General features: G+C 47.4%; 5 protein-coding genes across 5 annotated transcripts; 3 read left to right on the top strand and 2 right to left on the bottom strand.

Moving 5' to 3' along the window:
* Window positions 1–1,910: 1,910 nt before the first annotated feature.
* On the top strand, window positions 1,911–2,720 carry FCK1 (Bifunctional cytokinin biosynthesis protein; the record flags this gene model as incomplete). Its single annotated transcript, XM_044819842.1, has 2 exons — window positions 1,911–2,056; window positions 2,111–2,720. The coding sequence occupies 2 exons, from the start codon at window positions 1,911–1,913 to the stop codon at window positions 2,718–2,720; spliced, it is 756 nt and encodes a 251-aa protein (XP_044684142.1).
* A 281-nt stretch (window positions 2,721–3,001) lies between these two features.
* On the top strand, window positions 3,002–5,016 carry FCK2 (Cytochrome P450 monooxygenase fck2; the record flags this gene model as incomplete). The annotated part of the gene is made up of 7 exons (XM_044819841.1): window positions 3,002–3,425; window positions 3,503–3,685; window positions 3,734–4,068; window positions 4,130–4,254; window positions 4,305–4,600; window positions 4,664–4,765; window positions 4,826–5,016. 7 exons carry the CDS (start codon window positions 3,002–3,004, stop codon window positions 5,014–5,016), a joined length of 1,656 nt encoding a protein of 551 aa, XP_044684141.1.
* A 737-nt stretch (window positions 5,017–5,753) lies between these two features.
* FCK3 (putative glycosyl transferase fck3) lies at window positions 5,754–6,989 on the top strand (the record flags this gene model as incomplete). Its single annotated transcript, XM_044819840.1, has 2 exons — window positions 5,754–6,310; window positions 6,362–6,989. The coding sequence occupies 2 exons, from the start codon at window positions 5,754–5,756 to the stop codon at window positions 6,987–6,989; spliced, it is 1,185 nt and encodes a 394-aa protein (XP_044684140.1).
* A 944-nt stretch (window positions 6,990–7,933) lies between these two features.
* On the bottom strand, window positions 7,934–9,979 carry J7337_002106 (uncharacterized protein; the record flags this gene model as incomplete). The annotated part of the gene is made up of 3 exons (XM_044819839.1): window positions 7,934–9,369; window positions 9,422–9,630; window positions 9,687–9,979. The coding sequence occupies 3 exons, from the start codon at window positions 9,977–9,979 to the stop codon at window positions 7,934–7,936; spliced, it is 1,938 nt and encodes a 645-aa protein (XP_044684139.1).
* Window positions 9,980–13,443: 3,464 nt separating this feature from the next.
* J7337_002105 (uncharacterized protein) lies at window positions 13,444–14,078 on the bottom strand (the record flags this gene model as incomplete). Its single annotated transcript, XM_044819838.1, has 3 exons — window positions 13,444–13,731; window positions 13,787–14,005; window positions 14,061–14,078. The coding sequence occupies 3 exons, from the start codon at window positions 14,076–14,078 to the stop codon at window positions 13,444–13,446; spliced, it is 525 nt and encodes a 174-aa protein (XP_044684138.1).
* Between the last annotated feature and the right edge of the window lie 4,413 nt (window positions 14,079–18,491).

Here is an 18,491-nt window from a genome sequence, read left to right as displayed (position 1 = left end):
AGACTTTTGCCTGCCACGGATTGCCTGCCGGTGATGGTAACGCACTAACCAATCGGCTTGCACCCGCTAATCTAATACACGTCCCGTGCCGAAAGCAACAAGAAACTTAGTTTTGCAATGTTTCAACGCACACCTGGAATCAAAGCGGAAATGAGGCTCTTGCTTGCCATGCCCTTGCATCCAAGCCGCTAATAATCATCCTTGTTGAACGGACTAGAAGCTCCGGCCACCTATATCCGGCTCTTTCGCTGAGAACATCCAGGCCTGATTCTTGTTACTGTGTACTAGCAGGCCTATTAGATAGTATCATTCACCTACAAGTTCTGTCCCAGACAAATCCTCGAGTGAATACTGTGACAATCTAACCCGGGAATGCGAAAGGCGGAGTTATGTAAAACCAACACGAGACCTATACAAGCACTCGCTGGTAGCTTGGAAGCTTACAGGAAACCGGCGGCATGGCAAGACAGTGGTATGTCAAGTGCTGTGTCCGTAGTCAGAGGCCGGGGCTATTGACGAAGTACACTTGTTGCTACTCTCTTGAGTGGAAGAAACGTTACAGACAGAGGAGTGTGAAAGTAGGGGTGAAATAGCGAGGCTTGAAGAATGATGGCTTTAATCATGATCTATTTAACCCACTTTGAAGGGTAGTCAACCAAAGCTAATGAAGCAAAAGTTGGTCGGACCAAACTCAACACCGGCACACACGCAGTCTAGGTCCATAGAATGGATTACCTTAGAAGTTGTGCCGAGTTCTTGGTGACATGATATGCATGTATGATGGTGTAAGCATAGAGTGTACAGCGTGAGCCTCTTTTACGGTCAGATTTGAACAAAAGTTCCATTGCTGATGTCAAACTCTTTCGTTGCCCTTGATATTCAGTCTGTCACTCAAAAATATGTCTCGCTGACACCACTCTCGGCATTTGGTATTGCCTGAACGGCCTGAATTACTGTAGACTTATGCGTGATGACGGGAATTCATCCGTAAGCCTCGGAACCTAGAGACTCGGGCTTATGCAACTTTACACGTCAACGGCTCAGACTCGTGGCAGAGCAAGATATGTCCAGTGTGTATAGGTATAAATTTACGTCTACTTCGGAGTGAAAAATCGTAGTCTCCTTTCTATCCGTCACACTCTCATACAGACAATAATACTTTCTCATTCATACTACTAGCTTATCGTCGTAACACCACCATAATGGAGTCCACCAACCGATTTATGATTGGCGTTTTTGGCCCTACAGGTGCTGGCAAGACTAAATTAGGAGTCTCTATAGCCAAGTCCATCTATGGCCAAGTCGTCTTAGTCGATAGTCTGCAGTGTTACTCCCCCGGGAGTATTGTCACTGCTAAGCCTACTACTGAGGAAACGGATGGAGTCGACCACCATATGATCGGATATTTGGAGGCCAACGAAGAGCCAACCAGTTTTGTGGCAGAAGCGATCGAAAGATTGGAGGAACTCCGTGACCATGGGGTCATACCTGTAGTCGTTGGAGGATCAACATCGCTCACTTTGCCTCTCCTGCGCGATGCTTTGAACCGGGGATGACGTATGGCTGCTATCACTCTGCTGCCTCACCAGTCTACGTATCTAAGCAACATCGAATCCAGACTGGATGACATGGTGGAGGCAGGCCTTATGGAAGAACTTTCAGGCCTGAAAGTCCTCGAAGACAAGCATCTGAAAGGAAAGCCCGACTTTCATAAGGGTATTTGGAAGGCCATTGGTTATCAGGAGTTGTACCCATATCTGGCGGCTCGGAAAATGGACGTTCATTGTGATCAGCTTCTCAAGTCTGGGCTAGCCTCGATGAAAGCAAACACCTTTCAATATGGGATTACGCAACTCGAATGGATTCGCCAGGTACTTTGACCGTTTTTACACGCTGAGAAAATTGCCAACATGAGCCTTACGGTTGTTGACAAGACATCTTGGATCTTGGACGTTGAGAAACCTGCAATTCGAATGGCGAGCGATTTCTGCCATGCTTCAACTTCGATCAGTTTCCATTCTATCAACGGATCTAAGCCTCGGGTTCTATGCATCTTGTAAGAAAGTCTTATCTCCCACTGCTGGGCGCAGAAGAAGCTGACTTTATTTAGTGGTGGCTCATCATCTGGTAACGACCCGGCCCATATCGAAGCTGCCAAGTCACTTGGCAGAATCTGTCAGGAACACAACATCAAGATTGTGTACGGAGGCGGCACAACTGGAGTGATGGGCGCAATCGCAAGCACTCTCGTTGACCTTTCTGGGCCTGATGCTGTGCATGGTATCATCCCCGAGGCACTACTCAAATACGAAGCCAAAGAGTCGGGCAGACATCCCAAGGATCCTTCTTACGCCAGATACGGTAAGCAAACCGTTGTTAAGGATATGCATACTCGGAAGCGCTTGATGATCCAAGAGGTAATCACTGGGGGCGAGGGAAGTGGTTTCGTTGGACTGAGTGGTGGCTATGGCACTCTCGAAGAGCTCTTTGAGGTAGTCACCTGGCATCAGCTAGGTATCCATGACCGTGGTGTCTGTCTACTAAATACGGGCGGATTCTTTGACGGGCTCGTCAATTGGCTAGGCAACGTGGTTCAGGAGGGGTTCATTGGCCCAGAAGATGCTTCAATTCTTAGCATTGCTAGTACAGCCGAGGGGGTCGTCAGGTGCCTGGATCAGACACCCGAGTTTTCTCGAAAGGGTGAACTAGAATGGGTTTAGATTACTACAGCCGTAACATCATATGCTTTGGCGAGGTCATAGCGGGATTTCTAATTATTAGGGTGCCACTCGGGGGGGAGACAACGTTACTACAGTCACGATCGGTGTCCCTCGAACAACCTTGTCACGGACGGATGCGTGGTCGTAAACTTACAAGCCTGTACGACAACGGCCCAGAATTTATACTGTCGTGATATATAGCTCATAAGAGATGCTGCCGCGGGCAGAAAAATTATTTTTTTGCCTTCGTTCACTCAACAATCCCATTGACTTAGATTCCGATGGCTGCCCTACACGCTCACCCCTATCCGGCTTATTATTGCCTGTCTTTCGTCCTCGGTGTTTTGGCTCATCTGTTCGTTTTCCGCCGAGGCGAATGGAACCTCTACGTTTTCACCATCTTGCAAGCTTTTGCTGTCCTCGAAAGCATTTTGGTCTACATTGTTGCTCGAGCAGTCGAAGGTGGAGATTCCCCTGTATGGAAAGTCACTGCCATATCGTCTTGTTTCACACTATCAGTCTTGATGGGACTGTCAATTAGCATGCTCATCTACCGCGGCTGGTTTCACCGATTGAGTCGATTTCCAGGCCCCTTTTGTGCCAAGCTGTCCAACTTGTACATTACATTTCATGCCTTCAAAGAATTTCGTCTTTTTGAGGAGGTGCAGCAGTTGCATAGAAAATATGGGGATATTGTTCGGGTTGGTGAGTAGTTGTTCTATGCCGATACTTCTTTCGCCGGCTCAAAAACTAACAAAAGCGGTGGTACTCACATGTTACAGGACCTACCGAACTATCTATCATAGATCCACGTGCTTTGCAAGCTCTCCATTCGAACAGCTCCCTTTGTACTAAAGGCCCTTGGTACAGCATCGAGCACCCTATCAAAGCTTTACAGATGACCAGAGATAAGGAGGAGCATGCCTATCGACGTAAGGCATGGGACATGGCTTTCAGCTCCAAGGGTAAGTGCAGTATCAATATCAGGCGAGGAGGGCTGACATGTTGAGAAGCACTTCGAGAGTATGAAGCACGAGTGGCTGGGTACACTACCCAACTAGTTGAGCAGATAGAGGCATCCCAGGGTACACCGATTGACGCATCTTTATGGTTTAACTTTTATAGCTTTGATGTTATGGGTAACTTGGCCTTTGGAAGAAGTTTCGATATGCTCAAGAACGGAACAGCACACCCATTTATGGAACTGGTCCATTCCAACATGCTAATGGCTGGTTCGCTGAGTCACCTGCCCTGGATCTTTCCACTTCTTAAACGCATTCCGGTATTAAATTGGAAGAACCTTGAGTTTCAAGGATGGCTCAAGCGGCAGGTCGACTGGAGACAGAAGGTATGCAAAAGATGGGTTCTGGTGGGCACCTTGCGTGATGTACTAACGACTTGTATTATAGAACAAGCCGGATTTACCAGATGTATTTTCATGGATACTCTCTGACTACGACGCTCTCAACAAGCCGACTGCTCAAGATACCATCAACTTACACGGAGACGCTCAGCTTATCGCTGTAGCGGGCAGGTATGATGTCCTGTAGCAAGTGGATGATGTCGGAACTAATCGTTCACCAGTGATACTACGGCGGCATCACTTGCCTGTCTTTTCTTCGAGCTGGCGGCTAACCCGGAAGCTTGCCTTCATCTCCAGAGAGAACTCGATCAATATTACGCAGATCACGGCAAACCAGACCATTCAAGTCTGTCAAAGCTCAGATATCTGCAAGCTTGTATCAACGAATCTATGCGCCTCTACCCGGCTATCCCGTCAGGCTTGCAGCGAATGACTCCGCCTGAGGGTTTGGATGTTGGCAGCACGCATCTTCCAGGGGATACTGTAGTAACAATTCCAACCTACACATTTAATCGAGGCATGGGGTCCGATAATAATACCTTGCAGTTTTGAAGGGACTAACGGATGGTTTTCTACTTAGATGAGAGACTCTTCACGCATGCTGACAAGTTTATCCCGGAACGTTGGACAACAAAGAAGGAACTCACGAAAGACCCTTCACTTTTTGTTCCATTCTCAATTGGTAATGGTATCCCCAAGTCCAGAATGTATTGGCCTAGCTAATGCCTGTGCTGGGCTGTAGGACAATACTCTTGTGTTGGAAAGCAGCTTGGTTTGATGGAAATTCGATTTGTAGCCAGTCAGATATTGCTGAAGTTCAATGTTGAACTGGCACACCAAGATGTTGCTAGAGACTTCGTTGCTGGTCTACGGGACGGCTTTACCTTGGCTATGTCGAGCCTCCACTTAGTCTTCACCCGAAGGACTACCTAGATGTCCTCGTCACGGTAGCGTCGCCGGTAAATGGATGGGTACTATTCATTTGGGGGTCCGCCGGGACGCTTGTTACTTGTGGTAGTGCAAACCATTCTGGCCTGCCACGTTTTATACTCAGGGGAGTGAGACTAGCTAGAGATTTTGTTATTTTCGTCAGTATAAGACTGTATTTAATGTCACTCTCTCAACTAAACGCAAGCGTCTCGCCAAGGAAGCGTACCTCCATTCTGATCGGTACATGTTGTAACGAATCACTTACTACAGGAAGTCTGATGCTCCGTGGCTACAATATGGGGTACACATTTTTCTAACAATGCGCATCATCATACTACGTTACTTTCACAGGATTGGGACGGAACGGGCCCTATATCAGGCCTATCAGACCACGTAGAGTTGGGAAATGCCGGCCGGCATATACAATAGGCGATCATTGACTGACAAGGAAGCTGACATGGTTGGCCTCAAAGTAAGTTCAAACCTACAGCAAGGTCTCTTGGATACGAGAAGAGATAAGAGTAAGCGGGCAGGCAGATGCTTCCTCGGCTCGGCAGTTGGAAGATCGCAAATCTAGACGCTATGGAAGTATCTGTTGTATCACACCGCAGAAACACCCCAGGAGTGGAAACTTATAAAGGAGTAAGACGTACTTGGAAAATGAGATCTTCACCACTTCTCAAAGCGTGTTTGAATAAGAAGACTCATTGTTTTTCGTTTCCCAGACTCAAACTCGCGTCATGCATTTCGCTATACCTCCCGAGTATCAATCAGAACTTGAGGCAACTGAACCAGTTGACCTCAGATCCGATGAAGAGATTCTTTCCTCACTAGAGCAGTACAGGCCTGTAACTTCTGAGAAGAACATCTGGGCTTTTTGGGATTCAGGTTTACGGACTATGCCCTCCTGGTGCCAGCGAAATGTCATCGGTTGGGTGCGTATTTGTGGGCCTGATTGGACCATTCGAGTGCTCGATATGAAACCCAATTCTCCAAATCACGTCCTCAAGTTCATTGACAGGGAGATGCTGCCTGAGGCGTTCTTGAGCGGAACCATGGATGGCCAACATGCCGGGCAACATGCTGCTGATTGCATCCGGGGTCCGCTTCTCTTCCGGTACGGGGGTGTGAGTATGGACGTCGGGTGTCTTCTTATTAGACACATCGATCGCATTTGCTGGGATTTGCTTGCGGATCCAGATTCGCCGTACGAGATCGCCGTACCGGTTTTGTATGGCCAGACGATTGCGAATCACTTCGTTGCCGCTCGGAAGAACAACGTCTTCATGGAGAAATGGTAAGTATTATGAGAACGCGATAACAAGGGGACTAATTATCCATGGCCTAGGCACCAGCTCTTCATGCACTTGTGGAATGGTCGAACCCACCAGCAGGGTATCAGCGACAATCCCTTGCTGGGATTCATCAAAGATATACGCTACGATGACGCCACGGACTTTCACTGGGACTGGAAAGTACCGGTAACTCAGTTTCTAGAGTACATTGCCCAGGTTCTATGCTGGCAACGTTTGTGCTTGATTCGTGACACGGGCGATGGCTTCAAAAGTTCTGAATACTGGCAGCGTAACATTCTCTGCATCGACGCGCTCCACGAGGTCTGGGGCGGCGAGAAAACCTTGGGCTTCGATGGCATTGGCCCTCGGATGTACAATCTCTTGACTATTCGTCTTGATGCTGATCCGGATGCGACAGATTACAAGGATGTGTCCAAGCTTGTATGGCGATTATTGAGCAAATCAAGCTTTCAGAAGGTGACACGGGCGAAGAATCTGACGCATACACCACATCTCGGAACGTTGTGGGATCAGAACGAGGGGCAGGATTGTGTGCCGGGAACATTTGGGGAGCTACTACGGTACGGAGCGGTACACTTCCGCCAGAAGCGTGAGAACATTGAGCGCAAGGAGGCTTGTGAGCCGAGAACTCTCATAGAGAAAGGGCTCTTGGAGGCATAGATAGTTCAACCTTGAATTCTCGAAACTGTATGCCGGCACATTTAAACGTTCTTGCTACGACCTCACGCTCAATGTAAATGTGATAAGTAGATCTAGCCTACCCGTTGCGGCCCGTCCGGCTGTAGTGCCCCGGAAGGCGGACAGGCTCCCTGCCGGCCCAACACTGGCTAGCATGTTTGAAGTGGTGTCAGTTGACTAGCGCTATCTTTTGTGTATGTTGCATCTAGGCTTTTCGCCACGTAATGCATCACCATGTTATCTATGTCGGTCGTTCTGGCGGGCCAATCAATGAAGGGGAGGGGTTACGGACGTTGGTTAAATCGTAAGACTAGAAGGCTTTTCGGAAACTGACTGACCAAGACAGCTTTGCATCCCTCCCTCAGTTTCCAACCATGGATCACGTTGTCTGCCTCTCAGCTAAGCTCAGTTCCTAAAATCACGTGGTCGTAAGAAGCGGTCTTGTACGGCGGCCGCATTGTGTGACGAATTCTCGAGCCTGCTTGACAAGTATGTTGGAGCCGGTACTTCAAATCGCTGACACGATACTGGATCGGCCGTCTGACATACCAGCGACTTTGCCTTGTGTAAACAGTGCACTTGATCATGTGGTTTGGAGAGGGCTGTCAGATCCCACTGCTGTATACCAACTCTGGGCTCTTAATTCACCAGTACAGACAGAAATGGTTGCGTAACGGAAAATGGGCGAGGAATACGACGCAACTTCGGGCTTGGATTGTGAATAGGGTTATCATTAGCTACCTGCGCTAAAAGCGTACATATGAAATAAAAACTTAAAAAGAAAACCCATTCTGTGACTACCTATATCAAAACAAGATCATACCTAAGGCAAACTGTTTCCAACGTACTTAACTTCTTCAAACACACGATCAAAACTATCACTCAGGATCGAAGCCTTCTTCATCATCCTGCTCATCCTGCTCATCCTACTCATCACCTGCGCCAAGAAGCTCAGACTGCATAGGGTAGTCGACATCAGTCTCGGATCCTATGAGTTCATGGATCGCAGAGTTTAGCTTCCGATTCTCCCCCGGCGGATTAACATGACATTCTGGGCAGCATCCGCCTGAAACTTTGCGATCGCTAATGGACTGCACGACAACTGAATGGAACGTGTGATCCTTCGGGAGGATGTCTTTGCCGATACTCTGAGCTTCCTTAAGCATCACCAGCCCGTCGTCGGGCTTTTCCATCTGGAAATACAGATCAGCCAGCCGCATATTGAGGGATACCCGGTCGAAGGAATAGTGTTCAGCCTCATCCCGTATACGGAGTAGCCACCATTCTGCTTGCTCGTATTGACCGAGAGCCGAAAACGAGTTGATCATGTTCTGTTTAAAGACAAGCAAGTTCTCATTGCTAGCGCTCAGAAACCCATCCTTGCTGAGAAGGTCTTCGAGCTTTGGCAGCAATTCTTCTAGCTTGTCTCGTTGGCCTGTAGTCTCGTAAAAGTCACGCAGTTTATCCCAGCTGCATGTTTGCATATGCGTGACCTCTTGAAACATACTCTTAAAGTGTATAATCTCGAGGAGAAACCTCTCAGTCTGATTCCGGTTTGGTGGCGTATGCCCGTAGGTGTGTTTGCTTCGTGACCAGTTGTCATGGTAGAGGTGAACTAGGTCATGCTTGTGGCTCAACGCATCGTCTTGATATGCTGCACCCAAGCTCTCCGCTTGCGCGATCAGGTCCAACAGCTCCCGCTCAGCTTCGCCAAAGTCATGATGTTTGATGGATATGGAGATGATTGCTTTGACCGTTTCGAGCACGCAATTGTATGACTCCTCAGTCTTTCCAGAAGTTGCAGCAAGAAGCCCCTTTCTGGCATTGACAAGCATGTGGTATGCTTGCGATGCCATGCCCCTCTTGTAATACAAGAGACCCAGTCTCGCCAAGCATTGCCAGACTTTCTTGTCGTGAGAACCTAGCCTCTGTTTGTGATCACTGTAGGACTTGTGCACTCTCGCTGTTGCTTCGTCAAAGTCTTTATTGTCGACGGCATAATAGACATACTGTTGGAGAACACTCATAAAGGTGGCATGGGTAGGCGCCAGAACTACCTCCAGACCGTCGAGACATTCCATGAAGATGGGCTTGGCGCTCATATAATCTCCCTTCATGGCGAGCTGGGAGGCATTTCGAGCATCTTTCAGCAGGTCATCCAGATCTCGACCATTCCAGAACGCCATTTGAACTTGATCCATCTCAGCTCCGACCTGGGGTTGTATGAAGGGTGCTTGGGGAGAGGCCATTGGAGCTGGGATTTGTGGAGCGGAAGCCGGTGCTGTTTGGGATGGAATGGGAATACTAGGCCTGGCTAAAGCGGGGGATTTGATGGTGGTGTAGGTAAGGCCATCGGGAGTGCCTTGAGAATGGGCATTAGTCGCAAGAATATCGGTGAAAGATGTCTTACTTACTGCCTGTCAGGCTTTTGGAAGGGTTTTCGTAGGCTTGCATGTGTCGCTGGACCTTGTCAATTGGTACTGGTTCCCCCCTAAGGAGGAACTTGGTCTTTTTGCCCCCTCTGTGCCGGCTCTGGCCTCGCTTGCCAACGAATTTTGCCACTTGGTGTGAGAGATTCTTGGTGAGATTCCACTCGCGAAGCTTCTTCTTCCACTGTTGTTTGCTGTTGTAAACTAGTCAGACAGTGTTTCTTATAGTTCCGGATTACCTTGTCCTTACCTAGCCCTGAAAGTATAAACGTCGGTCATATACTTCATGAGATCAGGCAGGGTCTTGTAAGGATACATGGCCACAATGGCTTCTTTATGTCGGTCCCACTCTGCCCGAGTGATACGCGGCGTGGTACCATTAGAAGATGCATTTTCGGGAATGCCAAGAAGGTGGTCGAGAGCTCCGGGATCGAGGTCAAGTATCTGGGAAGGCTGAACCGTCCCTTCAAGGTTTTGTTCGGGAACTACCATCTGTTGCCAGTCGGTCATCGTGACCGAACTTTGCCAGTGGGCGCTGTCCATGGGAATGTGATATGACAAGAGCTAGAGGATGTTAAGGAGAAGTGAGTTGCTTAAAAAAGTAGCTGGAAGCTGTGTAGAGAAATTGGAAAGATGGTGGAGGGAATGGATTGGAACAAGATTGAAGAGAAGGGGGGTTGCGCTAAATATACGTGGCAGATTCTGGAAAGTGATCTCTTGGTGACCTTTAGGTGGTTACATCTTTGAGTACATGTTGTTTGGTTTCCGTCCAAGCGTGTTATCTGAAACCATTTTCAACCGCACGTCCCGACCCAGATGCGACCCAACGAATATAATTGGACAATATTGAACCGCTACTGACTCGATCCGAGATGACTTTATATTATTGGTCAGGCGGGGTTAACAGAAGGTTCCCAAAGGCTTCCCAAGTATTCCGAAAGACCTCTATGACTATCGAAGTAGTAGGCGATGAATAGGTAAAACTATCTATATAAACCAGTATGTCTGATCATTCTGTTCCAGCTGGCATCAAGCTTCTTTTTGACATCTTGTTCGGTTCTCATTTCTGATTCACGCTAATCACCTACAATTCTTCTTTCTTTGCGTGTACTCACTCAACATGACTATGTCTAAAGACGCAAAAGCCTGCCCAGAGGGTGAATCACCAATGGTATGTCGTACTAGTGTACAGTAACTAGTCGAGCTTACCCTTTAGGGCAGGCTTTCTCTCCTTTCTACGGAGTACCATGCCTGTGAATGTGTCGCTGACATGTGAGATAGGAAGCTTTCAACCCTGCTCACGGCAATGCGACCGCTGCCCCGGCTTGGCACTCTCAGCAAATCGAAGTGCCCAGACCATGGCCGGGGATTGGTAAGGCGTACCGCAGGCTAAGCGCCGTGACACCTAAAGGCCAAGGAGCAGGAAAAGCCACCGCGTCACGCAGCGAATCAAATGTCAGCGAGAGCTTCACGCTGCATCGTTGGCTTCAAGCTGATGATGCCGAGGAGCCATTTCATGCGATCAAGTCTGTCTCAACAAAGTTTTGAGGCTCTTAGAGTTACAGTAGAGATACAGACCTGGTAGTTTGGAAGGGGAAGAATACGGTATAGACTTGTAATTTTTCAGTTGCCTACTATGAATTACTCAATATCGGAGGTAGTGGGTTAAATCAGATTATGCAGGGCAGTGCACCCTAGATTACGTGTTGATAGCTAATAAAATTGGTAGCTCTTGCACGTCCTAGTTACAAGTCTTAAACACACTTTTATGATTCCAATTTTGGGTCCATAACCAAATGAGGTTTCACAGACTATTTAAGCATGACGTAGGATGTCGTCAGTGGGGGGTCTCAGACCTGTGAATGGAGTCTTGGGGCCTCAGATATTCAGCTTGTTGGAGTGACTTGTTGGCTTGCCAAACACTGTGCTGTAATTGGTCGAAACCAAAGGTAGCTAGTCTGAATGTACAGAAGATAGGGCAATCAATCGATACCTTCGTAATCCACGTCAGGCTGTGGTGGTAGGATCGGTATTTTTAGATAACTAGGACTGTGACTTTCACAGCACGTGACGCTAGGACTTTGTGTAACTCAACCGCTTTTCACATGATAAAGGATTGCTCTAGGTAGGCGGGTTGCAGTGAAAGATGGGCAGAAATGTAATGCAAAGAGTTAGTAACGATATAGGTGCCTGTACGGCACAGCTATTGTTCCTTTGCAGAGGACATCATTGGGCTTACTCCGTACCCATTCTCAGTTAGACTTTTCCCGAAATGGTTGAGATATGTCGTTTGTAGCTCGTGGACACGGGCTACAGAGGAGTTCATGCAGTCAAACAAAGTATGCACGATGAATTACTTTGATGGCGAACAAGACGGTTTTGATTGAAGGAGTCTGGAGTAATAGAGACTAAGTTCTACTACCAATAAAGAACTAAACCTGGCCTCTGGACTTCAGAGTATTCCTTTCTTGTGGCCAGAGATCAACTCATTCTATGCCCACCAGAGCTTTCGCAACTGAGATGTTGCGAACCAGTTAGGAGTCTTTCTCTATGGAAACTACTGCTGAACTTATCCAAATAGAGCATTGTTCACAGACATGGAAACAGGCTTTGGTGACAAGTTCAATTGCTGCAACTTCTGCAGTATCCTAAAGTTGTTACTCCAACGAGGGGCTTGACTGAACCTACCTTTTTCTAGACACCCTAAATCCACCCACTAATATATGAGCCAAACAAAAGATTAAACTTTTGACATAACATAACAAACTAGTACGTTGTGATCAAAGTCAAACGTGCTTCTAGCAGTCTTTAGTACTCGTTAATCTCAAGGTGGCTTCGAGGGTAACCGTTTTTGATGCCTCGTGATACCATTGGCATCAAAGTATCCGCCACGTAGAGGGCTGGACAACAGAAGCAGGTAAAGTAGGATGAATGCAAGAGAATCAGAACAAAGTAGCGTGTGAACGTCAATATTTACGGAGTCTCTTATTGCAGATGTATTATTCTACAAGTTCGCGGTGGCCGTGTAACAGAGATGTTAAACAAGGCAACACCAACATTCTTGGCTGTTCTGTGAACTTCAAATACCCAATCAATACGAAACATGATCTGGTAGCTAGCCAACGCTGAAAAAACGGGGTATAGAACGAGTATTGATAAATCACTAGAGCGATTTCTTACAACAACCATAGCCAGCGATAAATGCATAGTAGTTATGACTCTGTAAAGACATGATGTAGTGATATGCGAGAATTCTGAGCATTGGGTAGCTAGTAACTGCTATGGCCAATGAGCATGGGACCCGTATACATCCTCTCTAGCCAGTTTGGTCAGCTTGTTGTGACCTTTACATCCTTGACCAATAACAAGATAAAGGTGCTGCAGGGTAATAGCTTCTGAGATGAACTAGAGACTGCCTTGATTAGGACACGACGCAGAGATTGTTCTAGATAGAAAATGCATCAATATAGGATCCACAGACTCGCTTGCCTTGCCTCGCCGGGTATCTTAGCATCGGAAACCCTAGGCTAACCTTTATTAAGCACCTTAAATTGCTACTGCGTTATTACATTCTTCGCGCCATCGTCTCGGCCAAAACTTTTGCCCCGCAAGCTATCACCGCCGTGCGTGTTAAGGTTTGCGGTCGTTAGGGAGGCTTCTGGTACTCCAGGGATGAAGTTGGAAAGAAGTCTAGAATCGCGGTGATATGTTGTCATACATGAACAAGAGCTTACATAAGATACTTATAATTAATTATTAAGTACAGTAGGGTTGTCCAGTTCTTCTTTTTACTAACATGACTGAGTATTATGTTGAAAATATTGTATCACTCAAAGCATGTATAAGATCCTGAGGTAATAAAAGGAACTAAAGTGTTGCTAACTCAGATACTACTATTTATTTCTAGAAGGGAAAAACCTCTGCGCGGACTCAAAACCCTCCTAGAAACAACTTGAAAAGGAATGAATAAAACAAAATGCGCAAAGCTTATCCCGTAGCGATTTCCTTCAGTTGGTGACATTAGCGCGGTTGGACCAGTCGTCACGGGCCTCCCAGTCCTGGACAAAGTTCAGGACACTGTAGGCAACGCTAAGCTTATTGGGCTTCTTCTGGTAGAAGACCTTGAGCTGAGCCATGCTGCCTGTCTTGACTATGTTTGCAGTCAGGCCGCTCTTCGAATCAATGTCCCACTCCTTGCTGTTCAAGGACTCGCCATCATACCACTTGGATCCGGGTTCACCAACACGACGAAGTTCACGAAGGGTAAAGTCTTGGCCGACGTAAAAAACACGGACCTGGGGAAAAGCGAAATGTAAGCTTCGTTCTTGACCTAGCTGGTACTCAACTTACGACATCCTGGCCACTATTCTCATACGCAACAGCAGCAAGAATAGGCAGCTCCGGGTTGACCTTGATGTAGTTCCCGCTGACCTTCAGGTTCGCAGTGTCATACTGCTCACGCAGGTTCTCGTCTTGTTTCTTGCTAGACCAGTAGGCGATGGTGAAGTCGGCCTGGACATGGAAAACGATGTCTTGCTTGGCGAGGGGGGTCGCAACGGTAGCAACGTCCTGTGATCATAAGTCAGAAACTCGGTGGTGGACTGGAGACTGGATTTGCTCGCACCTGAAGTTGAGAAGACATCCTGGTTGATGATACAGGTGGGTTTATTGAAGAAGGTAGGTTTGTGGAAGAAGGTGGAGGAGTGGGTGAAATGGGTGAAGCAGGGGCTATTGGCTTGTGTGTTAAGGAAGAGAGATGAGTATGAGCTGTTTCGATAAGATGATGGATGGGATCCGTCACGCCTTTTATAATTTTCTCGCCGTCCCATCTCGACTCTCGACGTTGCTTCTCAAGCTTCTGGGAGTCTTTGGCGCTGCGCATCACAAGCCGTATTGACATCAGAACAAGGATCAAGCAGGACATGCAGAGAAGACACACTAAGACAAGCGTGATAGACAGAAGCAGCTGTGGTAGCCATGCTTCCGACCCGCAAAAGGGCGTGAAGTCGAACATCATACCTGGCTTTGGCTTCATGTTTGGTATTGGGCACTCCGACAAGATTGTCTAGTGGAAGCTCTTTTTTGTAAGCATATGTACAACAGCTGCAATATTGATTCAAGCCACTTTCTATGTCTCAAATGCAGACTTGTCACATGGTCACAGACTAACGAGGCATACTAATTCAATTTCAGCTCACCACAGACTTCACAGCCAGCCACTTGATCCCCACTTTAGACGTATATCAGCTCACTAAGTGTGCTCAGTCACAACCTCTATCAGATATGTCAGTTGCTATGTGTGATGTGGCTTCTGTCCATGGACGAATGTTAGCGTATGATGTCGCAATAGCCACAGGTATATTGGGTTAACCAGAGTCTAGATCACGGCGATGGCTTGTCGGCAGATAAAGTCTATAACTTACTAGTCCTATAAAACAGCTCCAGCTAGCTACTTGATAGTATATCCTATACCCTGTAGAGACAGCGGGCCTTAAGGGGCTCCGCGTACTGTAAGGCTGATTGCGTAATACGATACATTACAAATTAGGTACCAGCGCCAGCCACAAACCGAAACTTCAAATCGCCAAGATATGTGACTGTGATTCGGGGCACCGGTTCTACTTGCGACTGGCCAGCCTTGAACTATTGGCCTAGGCTTTACTAAACTATCGCATAGCCAAGGCTTAAATAGCCACTTTGGCCATTTAAGGATTGCCAGCTCGCCTCTTACAGCCACTTACAAGCATTGGATAAGGCTTCCTCTTGCACAAGTTATACTTCTCAGTCTGGTGAGCAGTGATTATTCACTTTCCTTCTCTTTGCAGTGTGATGAAGCGGTGACAGGTTGAACTGCCGAAAGGCACGCGCTATAACAGCTTATTTGCGATTGAGGCTTGTGGCTGACAACTTAAGCCAGCATAGAGATGTTAGGGGCATAGGGAAGCGCTTTCTATTTGTACAACTAGAAATGCATGTAGAGGCTAAAGCTTGCTCTAGCCAGCTGTTGATTGATGCTGAAAACCGGTGCCTCACCTCGCCTGCGCTCGCTCAAATGAGTAACGCTCTGGATGGCAGCGAGCGGCAAGTCACTCGTTGAATTCATTCTGGATGTGATGATTTATGCATTAGTATTGCGTAACCGTCGTCTAGCCCTTTTGGCAAAGTTCATGCATGCGCTATTGTGTGACGAATTCTGGCAATATACATCAGTCTCCAGCAGTGTCAAAGCGGGGCTAGTAGAGGAATTGAGGAATTCCAAGCCACAACCATATGCTTGCGCAGTAACACTGGTGAATTACTACGCCCTGCTAGGAACGGATTTACTGGTGGCTGCTTGAACGAAGAAACCCTTTTTGAGAAATGAGGCTGGCTGGCAGGACAGATTTAGACAGAACTTACTTAAAGTAATATAAATTCAGATCTCTACAGACAGTGGGCTAGGACACTAATGCAATGAGGTCTTCAAGACCCCGCACGAGCGGCTATGGGCAGCTAACTACCTGTACTATATAATATAGAAAATATTTAATTAAGAAAATATAATTATATAAAGAATTTGATTTTATATAATTATTAATAAAAATCTTTCTAATATTAGTTATTAAGTATATTAATTATAATTGGCTCTAGCTTTGCCTTGCCTAGGATAATAGTTTGCTATTACCATTAAGGTCTTGTACACAGTGCAGTGGGGCTAGCCAGTCCAGGCTATAACAAGAACCTCGTAATTAGGTTCACGGTCATCAGATGCCCTCCTCACCCTCATGGGCAGATCGTATATAAACCAATAAGCGAAAATGAGTTCCCTGTGTGGCTTGGTGCTTACTTCACAAATACCTCATACGTACAGAATATTATACAGAATGATTTGTAGAAGCTATGTAATGACTACTCGTAATAGTCCTTTCTGAGCTAAGAGTGACTACGCAGCGGGCCGCTGAAACAACCCGGTCATCGGACTCCTCCCGCAGCCAGCCAGCCACAATTGCCGAAGCTATCCCCACAATAGACTCCAGCCAGCCGCTTCCACGACAAACGAGACCGTTTGCAGTAACTGGTTCCCGTATTAGCCTTTTTCAATGCTCCGTAGTCTAAGCCTTTCCTCTCGCGTCTTTTTATGCAGCCTGCAGGCCGGTGAACATACGATGTTCAACGCATAGACCGCCTGATCTGCCATCCTTCCCCTGTCTTATGTGCCAACCACGCGTGACGGAATTGACCCGCGGTTTGTGGCGTGCATAAGCGCAAGGTTTATTGAAAGCAACAGTTTCGGATGATTCCAGACCTTGGCCTAGGATACGACGTTATGTAGCTATGCACCGCCGGTACTCGCTACAATGAGAACCATAGCCCACGAAGTAGACACAGCTTATTATGAGCTTACCTAATGAGACATCATGAACCAAGTTACACAATTATTAGGGCGCGATAGAGGTAAGATCCAGGTCTGTCATCAGAGCCTCGCGGAGTAGCTATCATCAGCCCCTTCTTCAGTCGTGGCATCTACTAGCTAGAAGACGTTGCTTTCGAGATAAGTACAGCGCCCTTTTATGACTGCACCGGTCGATCGAATTGATTCATGTGACGAGAAATTTCTCCTCCGGCTCTAGTCCCTTTCCTTGACCAAGAGCCTCTCCTATTCTGGAAAGAATGGGGCTGGCTGAACGTTTCCTTGCATGTTTCTGTCAGGACGAAATACTTGATATGCATCGCTGGAATGTAATATCGGACCCTAGTTAGGTCTTAGTCCATAGCTTCGTATCACAGCTACAGCATGGGAGACCGGAGTCACAGGACAGCCATGGGAACCTTTTGTCCGCCTCCTTCGCTTAGTCCACACGTCTCAAGCGTTTGCCATCACCCGTTATAGGCAATGGCGCTGCAACTCATGATAAACAGGGCCAGCTGGAGCGACTGTGGAGAGCTGAGCTGCGTAATGGCGGCCGATGATCTGTTCTGTACTTGCATTTCTTTTTTATGTCAAGGGAGTTCGATAGGGGCAAAGGAGATGCAGCCTGTTTAGCAAGCGACTCCCCGAGCGTCGCTCTCGGTGGCTTTCTTCTTGCTGTCGTGCTTTACACCCCCTGCATCGTCTCGTCATCTTCTATGAATCACTAGAGCACCAAACATGTTGGCCAACTGGTTCATGCAGTCGGCTGTTCTGTGACAATCCTACCTAGGCTTACTGTCGCTGGTCCTGGTGGGTTCTTCATTTTCTGATCTCGACATGTACTTCTCTAGATGCATTACGACTAACAATTAATGTCGCTCTTTAGAACCGGTTGCTGCTCATGGCACTGTTGCCCAACCGTCACTAGACCTGCCGGACGTGGTTTCAAATGCTAGCTCGACTATCGAGAGCGAGGCTCTTCTCGAAGAGTGCGACCCGACAATTACGGTCTATGGAACAATAGCAAATTTCAAGGTCGTCCGCACACACAATGTCACAAGCTACGTCAAAACTATCATTTGCATGAAGAAATAACGGTTTGTAAACTACTGAACGGGGGATGATGTATCATACTGACGCATTCACAAGAGCTGCCCTCGTCTACCCGTACTGTCGTGGAGGTCATTGTTTCTACAAATTCGGCAAACGTTGAAGGCATGCTGCATTGTGAAGAGTCCATTCTTAACTGTAATGACAGAAGGATTAGGTCAATGCCGTGACACGACCGTCCACGTGAAACCAACACCGCTCGTCGTAACCGTTGATGTCCACACAACTACTACTCGGGAAGTTGTGCCTATCGTCAAAATCACATCCGTTGCTACGTCATGGGTTCCACGTAGGAAGATCCCCCAGTGTATCATCAAAGAGACAATCACTGGCCTGGCTCCTGGGCCTGGTTACGGCTCCGCTTCACCTCCTCCCAGTGCGCCATCTCAACAGCCTCCACCGACAGCTGGCTCTTGAGGTAATTATAGTTCTCGCTAGCCTGCTCCAAGCGTTCAACCAGCTGGACCATCTTCGAATCAAGGTAGTGGAAGCCAAAGGTATGTACATGTCGATAAGCACTTCGACCCATTCCCCAAGAGCTTCGCCGGTGTCTGG

The sequence above is a fragment of the Fusarium musae genome, chromosome 2 (genome assembly GCF_019915245.1).
Source record: "Fusarium musae strain F31 chromosome 2, whole genome shotgun sequence".
NCBI classification, from domain to species: domain Eukaryota; kingdom Fungi; phylum Ascomycota; class Sordariomycetes; order Hypocreales; family Nectriaceae; genus Fusarium; species Fusarium musae.
The sequence above is the reverse complement of the archived record's forward strand: the minus strand, read 5'-3'. Positions and strand labels throughout refer to the sequence as shown.